Raw genomic sequence first — 20,793 nt, 5'->3', positions numbered from 1 at the left:
AGGCGCAAGTGTGCTGTGGGTTTTTGATGATCTACAAGGAGATGGGTGGCTGGAGCCGAGAGCAAGGCAGAGGGAGGGGAGTGGAAGCCACAGAGGTTGGGGGGAGGGGGTAAAAGCAGGTGCTGGGGGGCTGGGCACTAATGAAAATGGTTGGTTTTGAAAAGGCACTCTGTCCCCACGCACAGGTTAGTCTAGAGAGCTGCAGATGAGAAGAGGGGGGCTGGCAGCAAAGGAGGCAGAAGTAACGCCCTTAGGATGTATTTTGAAAAGAGAATGAAGCGGCTTGGCCCCCCCCATGGGTCATGGGTCCCTGGACAGTGGGCATCGTGTCCGCAGCCTGTACACAGGAGGAGCTCAGCAATGACTCAATGCAACGTGCAGGCCCCCACTCTAGGCAAGCAACCCCATGATGTCCTGGAAGGCCTGGACCGGGTCCCGAACACCAGACTCCCGCCAGGAACCTTCCCAGCCACAGCCAGCCCTGCCCATTAGGCCTCGAGGGAGCCCCACACGTGCAGCCATGCCCACCCTCACATCCGTGACTGTCCACGCCCCCGCTGCTCAGTGTTCTTCAGGGCCGGGCTCGGGGAGAGGCCCACACAGGCTCTGTAGGTGGCTGTGCTGGTGTAGACAGGGCTCCGTGGAAGCCTGGGCGTTTGCTCTGCGGACGGGACACTGCCGTGTGCGCCTGCCCCTCCCCCCACCGCGTGGCTGTAGGGGGACCAGGCAGGGACCCCGGTCCATGTCTGTGCTAGGTATTACCACTCACCTTTCAAACCTGGCATCACTGGGTTGTGGGCCCCCTGCTCCCCAAATTGTGACCCCCCCACCAAAGCCTTGGGCAGGATTCTCTGGGAAGCCAGGGTCCCTCTCCTGGTCATCTTCCACAGGTTCCCTTCCCTGGTCATGAGCTCCACCCTTACCCTTGCTACGTGGTGGCACTGACAGGCCCCTGCACCCCGTCCAGGGCCAGGTGTGTGACCAGGCCTGACACGGGGCACCGTCCCCGTCTCTAGCCACAGCTGGTTCAGGGAGGGGCACGTGACAAAGTTGCTGGCCCCAGGGCGTCTGGAGAGACTGGGTTTTTTTCCGCTGGGAAAGCCTGCAGTGGGGAGGTGAGTCCAGTCACTGGGGGACAGCCTGCCCCAAGAGAAGCCATCACGGAGGAGCACAGACAGACCCGCAGGTGGAGGGAGAGACTCCCTGAGGATCCAGCCGGAAGCCTTGGACATTTTAGTCACACAAACCGACACGTCTCCCTGAGCTCAAGCCACTTTGGGGCCGCAGCAGGCTCCTCGCCAACCAGGCACCAACGTCTGCACTTGGTCAACAGCAGGGCAGATAGAGGGTGAGAAGCAAGACGGAGAGCAGAGCAAGTTTCTCCAGGGGTGCAGAATCGGGGCCACGGGTGACGGCGGAGCGTCCGAGCAGTCTTGGGGATCTGCGGTCAGGGCTGGGCGGACAAGGCCAGCTGCCTCCAGGCCTCGAGGGACACGAAGACCTCAGCTAAGTCCAGCATGACCCAGCCTTTTTAAGGTCTGGATAAGGGCTTGTGCTCTAACTACTCAGGACTGGTTTAACCTTATCTCCTAACAAGCCCTTGGGGGCATTTCCGGTCCCTACTGCTGTCACTATTCTGTACCCAACATCCTGAGATGTGGCTTTGATCTGATATAAACGGTCCAGGGAGGAGTCCACTGGTTTCAGGCATGGCTGGATCCAGGCATGGGATCGCCTGGACTGAGGGGACCATGCTAAACACAGACATCTATGAGGTGTGCAGTGATTTGTCACTCCCACGTGAGAGCCCATGAAGTCTTTCTGCACCCACTCACGCTCCCCAGGAGAAGGAAGCAGAGAACGGACCTCATGTTGTATGGGAGGCTGTGACTGGGGCCAAAAGTTACCTGAGGCCATCTGGTGCAGAGGGAGCATCCGTGTCCTGTCTGCAGACATAGGCTTTCCCTCTGCCAGAAGTACATTCCAGGGGCCCCCGGGCGGGCTCCAAAGTTCATAATCTGATAATGCACAGTCCTACAGCGGTACCTGGGGGAAGTCCCTTTCCCTTCTGAACTCCCATATGCCACATCCCCATTTAGAAAACACTAACCTAAGTGCTCTGCCGAAATGCCAGAGGCAGACTCTGCCCTGCTGCTCCAGGCCCCCACTGAAGAGTTCGTTCAAATGCACACTCACATTTGAGAGCTCCAGAGCTTTTCTGCAAAAACAGCTGACAATTACTGGGCACTCACTACGTGATGAGCAAGTTTTTACACGGATTCACTAGTCCAATCCTCTCGACAACCCCAGAGTGTAGGTATCTATTCTATAGATGGAGAAGCCAAGGCAGACGGAGGTTCAATAGCTTTTCTAGATTCTTGTAACGTTCTTCATAGGTTTGGGTATCAGCGCTTGGTTGGCCTCGCAAAATGAGGTGGGAATATTTGCTCACTTTTTAGTCTCTGGAAAGGTTTGTGTAAGGTTGGTGATATTCTTCAATTGTTTAGAGGAATTCCCTCCAATGAAACCATCTGAATTAAAAAACAAAGAGTGGGGCACCTGGCTCAGTCAGTAAAGTGTCCCACTTCAGCTCCAGTCATGATCTCATGGTGTGTGAGTTCGAGCCCCTTATAGGGCTCTGTGCTGACAGTCCAGAGCCTGCTTAGGAGTCTATCTGCCTCACTCGCTACCCCTCCCCGACTTGTGCTCTCTCTCAATAAATATATAAACAAACAAACAAAAAAAGAAAGAAAAAAGGAAATCATCTGAATTAGAATTTTCTTTTGGGGAATATTTTAAATTATGCATTAATTTTATTTCATTGGTATAGGACTATCCAGGTTTTCTATTTCTTCTAATGTCAGTTTTAGTAAGTTGTGTTTCATTTAAATTTCAAATTTACTGTCATAGAGTTGTTCATACTCTTCTCTTATCATCCTTTTTTTTTAAGATTCTAAAGTAATTTCTACACACAACATAGGGTTTGAATCCTGAGATCAAGAGTCACTCCACTGACTGACCCAGCCAGGCTTCCCGTATTGTCCTTTTAATGCTGTAGTATCTGGTGATGTTCTCTTTTTTATCCTTGATATTGGCATTTCTGTTTTCTTTTTCTGACTCAACATTTCCAGGGGTTTATCCATTCTATTCATCTCTTCAAAGAACCAACTTTCAGCTTTGTTGATTTTCTCTAATTTTTGCTTCATTTCATTACTTCTTGCTCTTGTTTTTTGTCATTTCCTCTCACCTCTGCATTTAATTTGTTCCTTTTCCAGCTTCTTGAGTTGGAACTTAGAGCATTAATTATCAGCCTTTCTCCTAAAACGATACATTTTCCTCTAAGCACTGCTAGATGCGTGTCCCACGGTATTTGCTAGGTCATATTTTCACTATTGCTCACTTCAAAATATTTTACAGTTTCCCTTGTGACTTACCATTGGATCCTTAATTATTTAGAAGTGTCGGGTTTAAATACCAAGCACCTGGAAGCTGGAAGCTTTCTAATTGTTTTATTGATATTGAGTTTAACTTGATTCAAAAAGGACATTTGTATGGTTTTGGTCCTTTGAAATTTGTGGACGTTTTATGGCCTGGGATATGGTCTATTTTGATTAACGTTCCACGTGCGCATGGAAGGGACATGTAGCTACAGCTAGTGGGTGAAGTGCTCTCTGTATGTGGGTTAGGGCAGGCTGGCTTGGAACTGTGTGTTGCTGGCTCAAGGACAGAGGAACGGCCAGGGGGATGAACAGGTCCTCACACATACAGTTACTTAACTTATGATGGGGGCTCTCTTCCAATTCAAGAGGAAAAGTGTGGTCTTTTCAATAAATGATGTTGGGTCAATTGGATATTCAGGTGAAAACAAAGAGTTCCGGTCCCCAGGACGCTATCCACAAAAGTTAATGTGTGATGCACCATAGATGTGACTGGTAAAACAGTTCAGCTTCTAAAAGAAAACATAGGAGAATATCCTAACGAAAAACACCAACCTTAGGAGGAAAGGCAGTGGGTGGCTCAGTGGGCGAAGCCTGGGACCCTCCGTCTCGCTCGGGTCATGATCTCACCGGTCGGTGAGTTCGAGTCCACCTCGGGCTCTGTGCTCACAGCACGGAGCAGGGGTCTGCTCGGGACTCTCTCTCCCTCGCTCTCTGCGCCTCCGATCACGCTGTCTCTGTCTCTCTCAAAATGAAGAAATAAAAACATTTTTAATTAAAGAGAGAGAGACACAGATACATTGGACTTCAGCGAGAATCACTCCCGTTCGTCACAAGCGCGGGCAGCCCCTGAGCGCAGGCCTGCAGGGTGTCCGACCCACCACACGCCAAGTGTCATCGACCACGCGAGGCCGCGTGGCCGCCGGGGGCCCGTCCCGGGGCGCAGGAAGGTCGCGCGGTGGCCGCCAGGGGCCGCGCTCCCCGGGCCGGGCCGCCCACTCGCTCGGTCCTCCTTAAGCGGGAGGCGGCGGGGCGGCCGGGCCGCGGCTCCGCCCCGGGGGCTGCCTTTCCCTTAGAAGGCGAAGCCCCAAGCCTCGCCTCCCGCGGGCGGAGAGCCGCGCCGAGCGCCCCCGGGAGCGCGGACCCGCCGCTGCGGCCGGCGGACCCCGAGGCCAGAGCCCGCGCCCCGGCCCCGCGCCCGCGCCCGCGCCATGCCGCGCGGGAGGTGAGCGGGGCGCCGCCGGGGACGCGCGGGGCCCCGGGGCACATCGCCACCTGGCAGCGGTCTTTGCGTCCCGGCGCCCGCGGGGACTGGAGAGGGAGCCCGGAATCTGAGAGAGCGTGGCGCCGTGATTTCAGAGCTTTGGGGCCCCCCTCCCTCAGACGGACGGTCCCTCGCGGCCGGCCGCAGCCCCCCCGCCCCCGCGCGTCCCTGCCCCGCCCGGCGACCCCCCGCGCAGGGCGGGCCCCCCGCCGCCAGCCGGGCCGGGGCGCTGAGCCGGGCTCCCCGCAGGTGGCGCGCCCCCGGCCCGCGTCCCCGCCATGGAGGTGCTGCGGCGCTCCTCCGTCTTCGCCGCCGAGATCATGGACGCCTTTGACCGCTCGCCCACCGACAAGGAGCTGGTGGCCCAGGCCAAGGCGCTCGGCCGCGAGTTCGTGCACGCGCGGCTGCTGCGCGCCGGCCTCGCCTGGAACGCGCCCGACCGGGCCGCCGCCGCGCCCGGAGGCCGCCTGGCCGAGGTGTGCGCGGTCCTGCTGCGCCTGGGTGAGTGTGGGCGGGGCGGGCGCGGCCCGGGGGGCGCCCCCGGCCTGCCGCCCGCTGCTGCGCCGGTGTCCCTTAGGAAGGGCCGGGGGCCGGGGGTGGGGGAGGGGAGGAGGGCGAAGGGCAGGCCCACGCACTCCCGTTTGGCCCCTCGGGCTCGCCCACCCTCCGCAGGGCGCCCCCGCGTGCTGGCTCCGCCCCGATCTCGGACCTTCTGGCCACAAAGACTGGAAATCTCCGGGGAACAGCAGTGTTTTGGTGGCTGGACTTCCAGAGTGACCCTTGTACTGAGCTGGGCACAGAAACCCTTTGTGGGACCACGTGTCCGATGTTTGTTTTGGAAAGTAGGGCTTTGGGGTTGCTGCCCTTTCCTCTTGGTGTGGAGGCCTGGTAGGGCTCCCTCCGGAAAGGGGGTCAAAGCCACCCTGGGGCCTGCCCCCTGGCTGGTGGAGTATAGACCCCCCGGGTACTTATTTGGGGGGGGGGCGGTCACACACAGCCCAGTAACTGTTTCCACCTTCTCCAAGGTCTACACCCCAGAGGGGGTGGGACAAGCCCAGTGGATTCAGTTTCAGGCACTGAGGTAGCTCACTGGTTGCTGGCAGTCGGCCCGTGGGGAGGGGGTGGCGTGGGGAGGGGGTGGCGGGAGCCCGGATGGTGTGGTCTCCACGCAGTGTGGGTCCAGGCTTGGCGGGAGTGCGGCGTGAGAGCGGACACCCGGCCTCTTCTCTGGCTGACACCAGTGTCTGCTGGCCCCTGTTTTGTGTGGACTCTGAGAGCAGAGCTGTGTAGACCTGGGTGCCTGGAGACACACTGATTCCTGGGGGCATCGCAGGAGGCTGCAGGGAGGGTGGTGGCCCCCCGGGCCTCGGGAGGGAGAACCAGTGGGGTTTGGGGAATCGGGCAGGAGTCCCGAGGGCCTGGACCCCCATGAGGTCAGCCGCCCACAGCTGTTTCTTCAGCTGGCCTGTGGGGATGACACTGGGGAAAATTCTAGAGGGCCATGGAGAAGATGGTTCCTTGGGCTTCCAGGAGCCCTCCCCAGAGCCTGGGGGGCCCCAGAAGGAAGTCTTGCCTCCGTCCTGGCCTGCCCTGCAGCCCAGAGGCCCCGTTGTCTGAACTTGTTTGAAAAACTCTGCTTTGGCCTCTCCAGCCTGACCAGGCTGGTGTCTGTGCCCTCAGTCCACTGTGTCTCCCCCCGCCCCCCTCGAGTGCCCCGGCACTTCCGGCCCGGGCTTGGGTGCCGAGCACCAGCCCTCTCTGGAGCTGGGCCTTCGAGGCCCTTCCCAGCCCTTCCCGGGCGTCAGGCTGTGTCCAGTCGTCGGGACTCAGCCCTGCCTGCCGGGTGGCCAAGAAGGGAGAAGGGAGCCGGCTCGGCCCCCAGAGTGCTCTCTCGCCTTCATGCCTCTTTGCTGCATTCTGCTCCTGGGGCTGCTCTGCTCCAGCCCCTTCCCTGCGGTGCCGGCCCCCACACACCCAAGCCCCTCCTCGCACAGACGCCCAGCTCCCGGGGCAGCCACACATGGGAAGAAGCCTGAGTCGCATCCCCATGGTCAGCCTCTTGGGGCCAGTCCCCAGCAGCCCTGAGGTCCCTGTGTGGGAACGGCCAGGCAGGCCCTGGGAATTTCCATGCCACCCCCCCCCGCCCCCCCCGCCCCCCCCCCCCCCCCCCCCCCCCCCCCCCCCCCCCCCCCCCGCTCTGCATCTAGATCTCAGTTCATTAGATGGAGTGCAGCTGGCCGGGGTGAGGCGGACACCCTTATCGCTCCGTGCTGTGCTGTCCAGTCCACGGNCCCCCCCCCCCGCCCCGCCGCCCGCCAGCCTCGCCGGTTTCTGCTCTGCATCTAGATCTCAGTTCATTAGATGGAGTGCAGCTGGCCGGGGTGAGGCGGACACCCTTATCGCTCCGTGCTGTGCTGTCCAGTCCACGGCATTTCCCTGTTTGCTTTGGCCGCAGGAGCGACAGGGCGAGGGGACACCCAGTCCAGGGGCCGCGTGGAATTCCCAGCACATCAGTGCCAGGGGCGCCGCAGCGAGCGCGGGCAGCGGGTGGGGCTGCTGAGAGGGCATTTCCTCTGCCGGCCGGGGCCGCCCATCCAGACACACCCGCTTGGCACCAGGAGCCCAGGTTTGAGCCTGGGCAGTACTGGTGGCCCCAGGGCAGTGGCTCGGCTTTTCGGATCACAGAGCGGTGCCAGGGCCTGAGCGAGGACGCCCCTTGGAGGCAGCAGCCAGGGCCCATCTGAGTGGGGTCGCTGGCATAGCCCCCGCCCCTGTTGGGCTCTGGCTGCCTGCCCAGTGCGCCTGCCGCCCGGGCAGCTCACTGTGAACCATGAGTCACCCACCAGGCACGGCCCTTGTTCCTCCCTGGGATTCCCGCCTCACCGGCCCAGCAGGCTTGGCCCTGGGTGGGGGTGGCTGGCCGGTCAGAAGGGGTGGGCCGCGGAGGTCGGCCTGGGGGTTCCCAGTGTCCCTCCTTGGTCTCCTGCCCCCAGGGGCTCTGGTGGGGTCGCACCGCGGGGGGATTTGACAGGCTGAGGAGGGGTTGGGGGTCAGACATGTCCAGTGCCAGCTGCGGGCACGGGCGTGGGGAGTGGGCTGGTCTCAGGCCTGTGTGGCGGTGGGACTGGGGTCTCGCAGGACCACTTCTGACCCCGCTGTGTGGCTGCACAGGGGACGAGCTGGAGCTGATCCGGCCCAGCGTCTACCGCAACGTGGCCCGTCAGCTGAACATCTCCCTGCAGTCCGAGACCGTGGTGACCGACGCCTTCCTGGCTGTGGCAGCTCAAATCTTCTCTGCAGGTGGGCCTGGGCACCCCTCCCGCAGGGTGCCCACAGTGCCGGCGTGGGCCAGGGTGTGTGGGCCAGAGCAGGGGCTTCAGCACCGGGGGCCTGGAGCCACCTGGTGCCCATGCGTGACTTCTCGCTGCACAGAAGTGCCCAGAACCTCGACTCGAATGGTGACACGCGGTGTCTGCCCGGGTTCTGAGGACGGTGGGCCTGCTGGGCAGCTGGCGCCAGGCCTCTGCGCGGTTCTGATTGGGCGTTGGCTGGGGGTGCAGTGACCGGAGGTCTTGTCTGGGCCGCGTGTCCCAGACTGCCAGTCGGTGCTGACGATTGACTCGGGGGGCGGGGTGGGGGGCAGCGTGTCCTGCACGTGGCCTGTGGGCTGCTCACAGCGTGGTGCCTGGGCCCGAAGGCGAGTGTCCTGGGCGGGACTGCCAGGCTCTGGTGACATAGCCTCGGCGGTTAGCATCACTGCTGGACTGTGTGGGTCGGCCCCACGTGAGGGAAGATGCCTGAGGGTGTGAGCCCTGGTGCAGCGCCTGCCGGCCAGGCTCTGGGGATAGCACACCTGTGTCACCTGGCTGGCCCACCCCACCTGGGCGTCTCCTGGTGCCCCACCTGTGCCCTAGGAGCCGGTGGCGTCTGCTCCTGCTGCCTCCTCCCTGTGCCCGCCTCTGAGTGCAGCTCCTGCCCCTTCCTGTCTGTCCACCCGCCTCCAGACTCCGTCCCCACGTCCCTTCCCCAGAGCCCTGCTGGGCTCCCTGCTGCCCACAGACCTCACACCCCCCCCGTGACCCCACGTCCCGTCCTGGCACCCACACTCCGTGGGTCCCTCCCTGTATCCCTATAAAACAGGCGCCAGGCTGTGCCTCTAGGTGACCAGAGCCCCAGCCCCAAGCAGCGCCTCCCGCTGCAGCACATCCCGCGGGTGCTTCCCCAGCACCTGGGCCGGGGGGCCCCTGAGGATGGGACAGCCACCCCTGTCCTCGGGGAGGGAAGCGCGGGGGCCTCGGAGCCAGGGCGCTCCAGAGGCTGCGTCCCGGCTGGAGGGAGGGGTGAGGCGAACGGTCGCGTGGCAAGTGGGGAGGGCCCCCCTCCCCCTGGGGCTTTCTGGAAGGCATTCCACTGCAGGAGGGAGGCCTCGCACCTCCTCCTCTGGGAGGCGGTCCTGGCTCTGTTGCTGACCAGCTATGTGACCTTGGCCTGGGCTTCCTCATCTATGGGGTGGCTGGGACGGCAGAGCAGGGCATTAGGGTGGAGGGTCCAGGGGAGCCACAGTCCCCACCAGCTGCAGAGGCAGCCCACACCCTGCAGGAAAGAGCAGAGGGCTGCCTCACCTGTCAGAGGCGAACCCCCAGCCCAGCTGACGTCCAGCCCCACTGACCCCACCCTTCGGGGGTAGCTGCAGGTCGCCCTCTAGTGCCCTCCCCCAAGGAGGCCCACCAGCTCCTGGTGGGCAGGGTGGTGCCCACTTGCTAGGCTTCCGTGAGTCGTGGCCCGTGCGGTGGGGACGAGGGGCGGCCAGCTGTAGAATCCAGACTCCTACAGGGCCACCCGGTCACACTGACCTCCCAGGCAGGAGTCAGCAAAGCTAGGACATCACAAGGCGGTGCCTGGGTGGGCTGGTGGGAGGGCCAGTTTCCTTCAGAATGTTCTAACTGTCCTGACCTGGGTCCTGGAGGGGGCGGGGCCTGGGCCGTGGCAACCTGCAGGGGTGGGCTGGGAGGCACCTTGTGGAGGAGGAAGCAGGCGGGGCCCAGGAGGGAGGTGGGGCGCAGCGCACACCCTGGGCTGAGGACCACCCTCCCCCTCCCTGGGCTCCTGTGTCCCTGGCCTGATGCTGGCGCGTGGGTGGCCGCCTGTGTCTGACTCCGGGCTGGCGGGCGGCTGGTTTATGAGCCGAGGTCTGGCTTTAAAAGGAAGGCTTATCTCTGAGAATGCAGCTTTGGTCTGCTGCTGGCTGTGGGTCTGAGTGGGGAGGCTGGGCTGGGCTCCTGGGTGGTGGCTGGCATGTGGGCAGGGGACAGAGGGCCCACTCCACCCGCCCAGCCTTGCTCAGGGAGGTGTTCGGAAAGGGTCTAGGACACAGACCTCCAGTGGCTGGATCCACTTGTAGAGTTCAGTTAAAGCCTTGTGGTTTTCACTGGAGACTGGGGCGGAATATACCCTCTCATGTTCAAGCACGTTCAGCCCTGTCCCACGCCGGCCCCGCCCCTTCTTGGGGCAGCCTCGACGCCCGCCCACCCACCCCTGTGGGCTCTGCGGCAGCTGCACCCTCTTCTCCTCTCTGCGTGACCTGCACCTGGTTTTTAGCTGCTCTGAACCTCAGAGCCACCTGAGAAGAGACCAGGAGCAGGCCTGACCCTCTGCTGCCTGGCTGTCCGGCCGCCCCCTCGCCAGCTGTGGCTGCCCCCCCCCCCCCCCCCCCCCCCCCCCCCCCCCCGCCGCCTGAGGCCTCCCCTCGGCCCCGTGTCCATCCCATGATTCAGGTCCTTAGGCCCTTTCGCCACAGGGTCAGCCCCAGCCCCCGTCAGGTGCTTGTCATCCCACGGCCGGCCCCTCCTTGCTCACATGGACCTCCCGGCTGCACCTCCCCCCCTCCTGGCAGCTCCCGCTGGGGTGCAGGCCGTCAGGGCTGTGGCCGGCGATGGGGCAGCTTGAGGGCTACAGGGGAGGATCTGCGTCCCCTGCATGGCTGTGCCTTTGGCTGCTCAGCTCCCTTCAAGGGGAAAAACTGATTTTTCTCTACTTGATTAGAAGTTGGCAGGGGTTTTCAGTTTTTTCTTCTTAGGACAAGAGCAAAATATTTTACTGCAAAGAGATCAGAAAATACAAAAGATAAACAACTCTTAGAAACCAGTGCAAAAAAGACCACCCAACCTAAAAATGAGCAAAGAACTTGAGTAGACACTTCTCCAAGATGTGCAGAGGCCCATGGAAGGTGCTCTCATCAACCGTCAGGGAAGCGCCCCTCAGAACCACAGCGAGGCCCCAGCGCCCGCCCACCAGGATGGCTGGGATCAGAGTGGCAGGTGTGCACACGTGCCACGGCAGGGACGTGAACAGTCGGAGCCTCATTAGCTGCTGGTGGGGCCCCAGCGTGGCTCGGCTGCCGTGGAAGGTGGTCAGTTTCTCTAGCGGTTTCACTCGAGTAGAGTCAGCACATGGCGCACGGTCCCACCCCTAGGCGTCTGCCCGTGAGAAATGGAAGTACCATTCACACAGACGTTCGGAGCAGCACTGTTCACAATCTCCACCCGGTGCAAGCAACTCACATGTTCATCACCTGATGGACAGATGAGCAAAATGTGGTCTTTTCATGCGGTGGAACGTCATTCAGTCAAGAAAAGGAAGAAATGCTGACAGGCTACCACGTGGAAGAACCTCGGGGACCCTGTGCCCGGTGCAAGGAGCCAGACGCAGAACGGAGTGCTGTGTGCGAGCCCATCCACAGGAAATACCTACAGTAGAGAGACCCCCCTCCAAGGCAGAAGACGGTCAGCTTGGCAGGGGCTGGGGGTGGTGGGGAAGGGGCCTGACGGCCCTCGGGTGAGGGTGTCCTTTATGGGCATGAAAATGTGTTAGATCCAGACAGCGGTGGTGAATGCATCAAATTCCACTGTGATTTATAGTAATTTATTACCATCCCTGGCTTTTCTCTCCAGACCTGATAATACAGCCATCATGTGGGGCTTGCCACAGGGTGGCACCACAGGACATGGTGCTCACCTCCCTGTGCCCTGTGGCAGCACCCTGACCCTCGCACATCAGTCCCTTCACCTGCCCCTGGCAGGGAGGGGTACCTGTCAAGTGCTGAGGGCACTCGTGAGTGGGACAGAGCCACGATCCGGCGCCCACATGGCTTGGCCTGTGGAGCTGGGGGCCCTGCTGGAGAGCACGTGCGGGGCCGGGTGGGGGGAACGGGGCCTGGGGTGGGGGTGGAGACTCACGTGAGATTTCGGACTTGGGTTTACTTTTAAGTCATTTCTACACCCAGCGTGGGGCTCGGACTCACAACCCTGAGATCAGGAGTCACACCCTCCACAGATTGTGAGCCGGCCACGGGTCCCCGTAACAGATTCATTTTGAAAGAGATGCAAAGTAACAGTACTGGGAGGGTTTTATGCAGGGGAATGACGTGGTCCGATTTGTGGGATGTAAAAATTTTCTCTTTATTGAGATGAAACTTACCTGACAATTAACGATTGCAAAGTGCACAATCGAGTGGCCGTTAGTGCGTTCACAGCCCTGTGCAATTACCACCCCTGTTTTCACCGCCCCAGAAGGACACTTGGAGCCCGTTGAGCACTCCCTCCCCACCCCTCCCCAGGCCCCGGGAGCCACTGAGCTCCTCGAGTCTCCGTGGACTTACCTGTTCTGGACGTTCTGAGTAACAGATTCATGCGGTGTATGTGGCCTTCTGAGTCTGTGGGGCCCCCGAGCGCCGTGTTTTCGAGGCTCCCGGACACTGTGGCAGTGTGGGCACTCCATCCCTCTTCGTGGCCGAGTCCCGTTCCCGGGGACGGACGGACCACAGTTTGCCTTTCCCGTCACAGCTGATGGCTGGTTTGTTGCTCCCACCGTTTGGCGACTGTGAGCAGGGGCGGAGGGGCCGGCTTATGCCCCAGCTGCTCCGTGAAGGCGCGCTGACCCGGCAGCGCATCCACAGACCAGTTCTTGCCGGAACGGTGGCTGTATTTCCCGTAGGGGTGACAAGGCGCAGGCTCACCAGGACCCTCAATCGCACTGACGTTGAGAGTTTTAATGTGACGGGGGCGCTGGGCTGGCTCAGTCGGTGGTATGTGCAGCCCTTGATCTTGGAGTCGTGAGTTTGAGCCCTGTGTTGGGGCTAGTTTATTTTGTTAAAAATTTTTTTAATGTTTTATTTATTTCTGAGAGAGAGAGAGAGAGAGAGCGTGAGCAGGGGAGGGTCAGAGGGAGAGGGAGACACAGAATCTGAAACAGGCTCCAGGCTCTGAGCTGTCAGCACAGAGCCTGACTCTGGGCCCGAACTCAGGAACCGTGATATCATGACCTGAGCCGAAGTCGGATGCTTAATCGACTGAGCCCCCCAGGTGCCCCTAGAGTTTATTTTAAAAATAAAGTTTATTTAAAAGTAAAGCCCGACAGGAGGGCTCAGTCGGTTAAGTGTCCAACTCTTGATCTTGGCTCAGGCCATGATCTCACGGCTCATGAGACTGACCTCCACTTGGGGCTCTGTGCTGACAGCAAGGAGCCTGCTCGGGGTCCTCTCTCCCCCTCTCCCTGCCCCTCCTCCACTCACCCCCCTCTCTCTCTCTGCTCCTCCCTTCCAATAAATAAACTTAAAAAAAATAAAGTTTTAAACTGACAGATTGCAACCTATATCTCGTTTCCATTGGCCTTTCTTTGGTTACTCGTGAGGGTGTGCACTTTTCGGATGTTTCATATATTTGTATCTTTCTTTCCATGAAACAGCTGTTTATTCTGCGTGTTCTGGCTGAGTCGTAAACCCTCTTGGTATGTCGGGGGCGCCCACACCCCAGATTTCAGGCCTTCCTTCCCAGGCTTCATCCATCGGCCTCTCCCTCCCTGGGACTCCATCTCGGTTCTGCCGCTCAGGAGCTGGGTGCTCTGGGGAGGGTCGCCTCCCGGGACTCGGCTCTTCTATGTTGGAAACGTCCCAGGGCCCTCGCACAGCTGCTCTGGAGGCCAGATGGCCAGGGGCAGCGCGGCTTGAAGCCACTTACTGTACAGTGTGCGGCTGTGGGCCGCTAGCCACCCTCCCCCCGGCCTCAGTTTCCTTCTCACCCAATTGCCTCGCTGCCTCACCACTTCCTCCAGCAGACGGTGGGCCATGCAAGGTGGTCCTGGGCACCGGCGCGGGTGGCAGGCATCTTTGAGATGGAGGCTTTGAGAATCTCTGCCCAAGAGCTACCGTGACGGGGGCAGGACTGGCCTGTGGCAGGGATGGTGGCTGGGGCTCATGCCTGGCGGCCAGCTGCCAGGTGCAGGGCTGGGGGGGGGTCTGGCCCTTGGGTTCCCACCCGGGCATCAGTGGGATGATGGCTGGGGGCGTGGCTCAGAGAGGCTCAGGCCCTTCTGCGACCCAGAGGGCTGGGCTGGAGCTGGGGTTGGGGGCCTTCTGCTGACGGGCGTCTGTCTCTCTCCCTGCAGGCATCACGTGGGGCAAGGTGGCGTCCCTGTACTCGGTGGCAGCGGGGCTGGCCGTGGACTGTGTGCGGCAGGCCCAGCCCGCCATGGTCCACGCTCTTGTCGACTGCCTCGGGGAGTTTGTGCGCAAGACCCTGGCGCCCTGGCTGCGAAGGCGCGGCGGATGGGTGAGGGGGCGCCCGAGGCCCCGGGAAGGGGTGTGGAGGGTTGAGTGCCTGAGCACCCGCAGTGGCGGGTTGCTGGGGGTTGGAGGGGGGTGAGGCCCAGCTCCGGTGCTCTGCTCCCTCCAAGCCCAGAGCCTTCCCCCACCTCCAGGGCTAAAGTCCTGCGGTCCCCGAGCCCCGCGCAGGGTGGAAGGTGGCCTGCAGACGCGGCCCCTTGGCCTGTGAGACGTGGAGCACAGGCCCTGTGCTCAGAGCACCCCTGACCTACCCCCACCCAGCCACATTCCGATGCCAGGATGAGGCCGGCCCGGCCTGCAGGGATGGGTGCACACGCCCTACACACCAGGCCCTGCGCCCCCAGCCACCTGCCCCGCCCTGGCCAGGCCCCCACAGGAGACCTCAGGTTTCTCCTCTGTAAAATGGGCAAGGGTATGTGAAACACGCTGGCTGTGGATGACAGAGCTCAGCCCTCTGCTGAGGTTGCAGCCAAAGGCCGAGGTCAAGCGGTTCTGGGGCTGGAGCCTCATCTGAAGTTGGCGGTGGGGGGGATGGCTGTGGCCATTCCTCAGCTGAGAGACCCCGAGGCCTCCGTCCCTCCTGCCTTCCCCCTCTGGAGTCAGCAAGGCCACTGGTAGAACCACGGTCAAAGTCTGGACTGTAGAGAAAAGATTTCATTTCTTAGCGGGAATAGAATGAAGTAGGAGTGGCCATTCACTGGAGTTCTGGAGAGCCCAGTGCCCACCGCTGTTCTGAGGGAGATCTGAAGCTGGAGTTGACGTTTCCTGGTGCCCCGGGCGCCACAGGGCCAAAGCAGAGGGGGCGGGAGGTTGTGGGGACATGGGCAGTAGGTACTGGCCAAGGGGCTGGCGGTGGGGTCCCCGCGTGGGGCACACCGCGGGCTTCTCCCGTCTGCCAGCCGCTGCCGCCTCGACCTCCTCCCTTCCCTTGTCGTGGTCGGGTCGGCCCCACGCAGGTCTTCCGTCCAGAGTGGATCGCGGGCCTTCCCTTCGGCCTCGTGCACCCCCTCGTGGGAGTCGGCGGACGGCCTGTGCGAGGTGCTCTGCCTTCTAACTGTGCCCTCTTCCCTCCCAGACCGATGTCCTCAAGTGTGTGGTCAGCACGGAGCCCGGCTTCCGCTCACACTGGCTCGTGGCCGCGCTCTGCAGCTTCGGCCGCTTCCTGAAGGCCGCCTTCTTTGTGCTGTTGCCAGAGAGATGAGCTGCAGGCTCGGGCACAGGCCGAAGCCAGGCCCTCCGACCCAGGAGGCCCCCGGGCCCCGGGAGCGTCACCGTCTTCCTCAACCAGGCTGGGAACGGTCCGATCCTCAGAGCCCCGCCTTGGTGCGGGAGGCCTTGCCCTGAGCCCCGTCCATTACCCTGGCCCCTAGAAGGGGAGGCGGGGGCGTCCCTGGCCTGGAGCTGGGCTTCTGCGCCTTCCCCTGGGACCCCTGCTTGTCCGCTTCCATCTGGAGCCACAAAGTCAGGGTCACCTCCCAGGTCCAAAGGGAAGGGAGCTGGGAGCGCCAGGCTCTCCCTCGATGGGTGGGTCCCGTCTGTGAAGGTCGGCCGTGCCAGGACACGAGCGGGGCAGTGGGCCCTGTACACGCAGTCACGGGAAACCCGGGCCTGGCCCAGGCCGGACGAGCCATGGGGTCTGACTGACCTCGTGAACGGGGCAGAAGGCTCATGGGCTGGTTGCTTAATCCGTTTCTGGAGGGAGCGCGTGTCTCCCTCCCCTGGCAGGGTCCCCGTGTGGTGGGGACCAGGGGTGTGGGCTCCAAGCCGGCAGGCCTGACCTGAAAGCCCAGGAGCCCATGGGGAAGAAGGCTGTGTGTGTGTCCAATCCCAATAAAGTTTCATGGCAACGGACGGCGACCCATCTGCTTTCTTGGTGCCCCTGCCCCCACACCACCGCCCGGGGCCGGGACGGGCGTGGAAGCACCCCGGTGTCCTCCCTGGCTGCGGCGGCCTCTGCTGCTGCTGTGCGTCGTGACAGGGAGCTCCACGCGGACACATCCGTGTGTGCACGGCGTCACGGGCACACACGCCCCAGGAAAAGACGGGTTGCTCGGCGGTCTTGGCCGCCGTGTGCCCACCTCAGGGCCGGCTCCGGGCAGGCCCCATTCTCTGCTTTCTGACGCAGGGACGCCCTCCCCAAGGCGGCCCGACTCCCGCTCCGGCCACAGGCACGCAGCGCCGGATTCTGCGACTCGGCCTCCCCCTCGGTCTTGGTTTCCCTTTCCGTGCAACGGACGGAGCCAGAGGGAGGCTGAGGGCAGCGGGCTCTGCCCTCCCATCCAGCCTCCCGAGGAGCCGGAACCCTGTGCACAAGGTGGGAGTCGGCTCACTGGAAGGGCACCACTTGCTCCCTCCAAGGCCTCGCGCCGCGGTGCCCGTGACCGGGGGGCGGTGCCTGCGCCTGCCTGCCTCCTCACCCCCCGGGCCGAGCCCCGGGCCAGGCTGGGGGCGCAGAAAGGCAGTCGGGACCTCAGGACAGCACAGGGTTGGAAGCTGCAGGGAGATGGGGCGGGGGCGTCTCCCACACCCGGTTACAGGATGCAGTGGGAGAGACGCTCCTTTCCAACAGCAGGAAACAGGTAAGAGTCTTCCGCGTCAACCACACAAGCGAGAGAGCCTGTTTGCGGAAGATGCCATGGACCTTCAAGGCCCGGCGGTCTGGGCAGACAGACAGAGACGCCAGGTTCCGGACAGCAAATCCATCCACAAAGAAGACAATTCTTCATAAGCAAATCTATAAATTTAATGCCATCCTTGTGAAGATATCAGAATGGCTTTTTTTCCCCTAGATTTAAACTAGTTATTTTTAATGGGAGGACATTTTATAAAACAACAAGAATAGGGGCGTCTGGGTGACTCAGTCAGTTAAGCGTCTGACTGGCTCAGGTCATGATCTAGAGGTTCGTGGGTTCGAGCCCTGCGTCGGGCTCTGTGCTGACAGCTCAGAGCCTGGAGCTGCTTTGGATTCTGTGTCTCCCTCTCTCTGCTCCTCCCCTGCTTGCGCTTTGTCTCTCTCTCTCAAAAAGAAATAAAACTTAAAAAAATATATATAGCCAGGATGAGCCTTAAAAAGGAGAGAGGTGAGGGAACAGCTTGCCTGCAGCTGAGCCCGGCGCTGCGTCTCAACGGGCCATGGGTGCCACCACAAAACGCAGTCAGCAGGTGGGGGAAGAGACGAGACGGGACCCGAGGCCACACTACACACGAGGACAAATTCCAAGTGGGTCAAAGAGCTAAGTGTGAAACATGATATAAGTACAGGAGAAATGGGTGATTTTCTCCGTGACTGGGGAATAGACAAAGCTTCCTAAATATGATTTAAAATTCAGGAACAATAAAAGACAAAATGCATCCTGGATAAAAAAGTAACATTTTAACATTTTCACAAATATTTGGAACTTGAGACAGAGAGCAGTAGTGGTCGCCATTACACTGGTTAAAACGGTGAACTTTATAACAGTGTGTTTTACCTCAATAAAAAAGCTGTAACTGAGCATTAAGAATATCAGGATTCATACCCCAAATTCAAAAGAACATATTAGCTACAAAAATCCAGAAGAAAAAGAAAAAAAGAAGAGAAATGCAAACCCAGACTAGCCTGGGTCCCTCTCCCTGACAAGCGTCCACAGCGGGCGGGCGGGTCCACGTGCCGCTGGCCGTGGCCTGGCTCCTGGGCCTCCTGCCCACGCGCGCCTGCAGAAACCCCAAATGGCAGGTTATTGGTTGGGGCGTCATCAGGTGCGCCAGACTGGAAGCGGGGGGCGTCCAGCGGGAGGGGACCTGCGGGAGGGGACCCTGGGTATGAACCGTGACCTGGTTGCCCGAGAGCACCTGCAGCTGGGCGGGCAAGTGCGCCCTGTTTTCCGGTTTTGACAGTAAAGTCCTGTCAGAGGTTTTGCATAAGCAAAGCCACCTTGCGAAGATTCAATCTGGAAATGACGCAGAGGAGCCTGTGTGGGGAGTCGGTGCCGTGAGCACCGGGGAAACTGGTGATTCCGATTAGACTGTACTTGACTTGCTTGCTGTCTGCGGGGGAGGGGCGGAAGCGACAGGGAAAGCGGCAGACGCAGGCCCCGGCCTGTCCCTGTCGTTGAGAACAGCGTTACTCCGTGAAGACATACGGACCTGGAGGATACAGCAAACACTCTCACAAAGAACCAAGCTTCTTCACCTTAGAAGAGGTAAAACCAAAGAATTCAGGTAAAAAGTTCTGCAATCCTCGAACGGGAACTGGAGACGGTGTGGACGCGCACACAAACGCGTGTCCCCTGTGCGAGGCGGCCACAGGGAGGGCGCCGACGGTGTGCCGACCTGGCCCAGGCCGCGACAGAGCTGAGGCCGCGAAGCGGGACCTTCTGGCTCTGCCCACGCAGGCGGGACGCAGGGCAGCGCCTTGGCCTGAGCCCCGGCCCCCCCCCCCAACCCCTCCCCGCCAGAGAGGGGAGGCTGCGGACACAGCTGTGCCCACTGTCCTCTGAGCACCTCCCACCCTTGACCCGAATCACAGCTTCTGGGCAGAGGGAGGAGGAAGGAGGCTGGGCCCCCTGCACTCAGGTCCCACGGCCGCGGACAATGAAAGGCGCGCATCCCTCTTTCAGGCCGGCTCTCTGCTGCAAAGTGACTTCAGGGAGACCAGGTGTAGCCTGATGCCCGCAGAAGGAGCTTCTTCCAGACAATTCATCCCTGAATGCAGGAGCGGCCGCTGTCGGGGCGCCTGGGGGGCTCAGTCGGTGCAGCGTGACTCTTCATCTTGGGGCCGATGTTTTGTTTTTTAAATGTTTATTTTGAGAGACAGAGTGAGAGCAACAGAGCGAGAGAGTGGGGTGGGGTGGGGGCAGAGAGGGAGAAAGAGAATCCCAAGCAGGCCCTGTGCTGTCAGCGTGACCCCGACGTGGGGCTTGATCTGAACGGCCAGATTATGACCTGAGCCGAAATCCAGAGTCAGACGCTCAGCTGACTGAGCCCCATAGGCGCCCCTCGGGGTCGACATTTGGAGCCCCGCGTTGGGCACAGAGATTACCTACAAATAAAGCCGTTAGTGGGGAGGCCTGTCCCCTCCCCTCTGCAGGCGTCTCCATGTCTCTGACTCTTCCTCTTTCCATCTGCTCCTCACACCACGGCTCCAGGACGAGAACAGAGTGAGGTCTGTGCAGCTCTCTGACAGTGTCATGCAGCCCCCAGGAGAGGGGGTCGGGTGTCCCGGGGTCCCCCCAGGAGAGGGGGTCGGGTGTCCCGGGGTCCCCCCAGGAGAGGGGGTCGGGTGTCCCGGGGTCCCCCCAGGAGAGGGGGTCGGGTGTCCGGGGGGGCCCTGCTCTGGCCCTAGTGCTGGTGGGACTTGTCCTCTTCCCAGCTCTGGCCTGGGAGCTACAGGAAGAGCCCCGGGACTTAGGGGTCCGGATGGCTGAGCACAAGGGGCCAGGGAGTGGGCAGTGTGTCTGTGGGGTATTCCCAACTCCCAACAGCGCCCACCCCTTCCTGCCTGACACCAGTGCCGAGGGTGCCCCTGGGATAAGAAGTGAGGGGTCCCCACCGCCCAGCCCCACTCTAGAAGGTGCCACACTAGACAGAAGGTCTCCGGCTACGGCGCCTCCCCCATCCCTGGCCTCATGCATTTCCTCCACCATTTCCTTCTCAGGCGACTGTCCATGGCACTGACAGAGGCCTTTTAGGCCAGGGGAGCCTTGTGGGAGGGGACGAGGATGTGGAGGGGGAGACGTCAGCCTGAGCCAGCGGGGAGGTCACAGGTGGCTAGTTGGAGGTGGTCAGCGGCTCGGCATGCTGACTACTGCTCTGAGTCCCACAGCGCCCCCCTCAGGCTGTCGGAATAGGAGTTTCCAGGCTCTTCCAAAGACGCTGTCTCTTTGGAAATGCCCCAGAAATTTCCATACCCTCCTCGGTTTCCCAGGAGAGCCTGGGATCCCAACGTCGAGCGGGTCCCTGGAATTCCTCTCCTTCTCCTGTTTGTCAGGGTGCTGGCAGCAGCCGCAGGGAATGTGCGTGGGAGGTGCCCCTGCTGGGACCTGCAGAAGTCGCAGGCCACCCCTCTGAGGCTGCAGCTGAAGTTTTCCTTTCCGTTTCCTCCAGCACTGGAGGCACGACTGACTCGCAGAAGAATGGGGAAGGAGGGAGGCAGGCATGGCATCTGAACCCGGGGTGGGCATTCACTGGGATCTCTGATCCACCCAGGCTCCATTCCCCACTCTACCTCTGCCCCCTCAGCTCCCACCTGAGGTCTCCCCCACCCACAGATGCCCCTGAACACATGCAGAAGGCAGGAGCCGTAGGACCCGGGTCCTACCCGGTGTCAGCGGCTGTGTTCCATGCCGCTCACCTCCCAGTCTGCCAGGATCTGAGAGGAAGGGTCCACGGAAGCCCCTTTCCCCATTAGGACACTGCTGACTGGTTTGCAGTTTTGGCTCCTCTATTTTGTAAAATAAAAAGCACACTAGGGGCGCCTGGATGGCTTAGTCGGT

General features: G+C 61.1%; 1 protein-coding gene across 1 annotated transcript; it reads left to right on the top strand.

Annotated features, from left to right (window-relative positions):
* The first annotated feature begins 4,528 nt into the window (after positions 1 to 4,528).
* On the top strand, positions 4,529 to 16,171 carry BOK (BCL2 family apoptosis regulator BOK). The gene is made up of 5 exons (XM_039228659.1): positions 4,529 to 4,662; positions 4,951 to 5,202; positions 7,873 to 8,001; positions 14,143 to 14,306; positions 15,396 to 16,171. The coding sequence occupies exons 2-5, from the start codon at positions 4,980 to 4,982 to the stop codon at positions 15,519 to 15,521; spliced, it is 642 nt and encodes a 213-aa protein (XP_039084590.1). The 5' UTR covers positions 4,529 to 4,662; positions 4,951 to 4,979; the 3' UTR covers positions 15,522 to 16,171.
* The last annotated feature ends 4,622 nt before the right edge of the window (positions 16,172 to 20,793 follow it).

The sequence above is a fragment of the Hyaena hyaena genome, unplaced genomic scaffold (assembly GCF_003009895.1).
Source record: "Hyaena hyaena isolate Hyena2069 unplaced genomic scaffold, ASM300989v1 scaffold_31, whole genome shotgun sequence".
NCBI lineage: Eukaryota > Metazoa > Chordata > Mammalia > Carnivora > Hyaenidae > Hyaena > Hyaena hyaena.
This window is presented reverse-complemented; position numbering and strand designations above follow the sequence as displayed.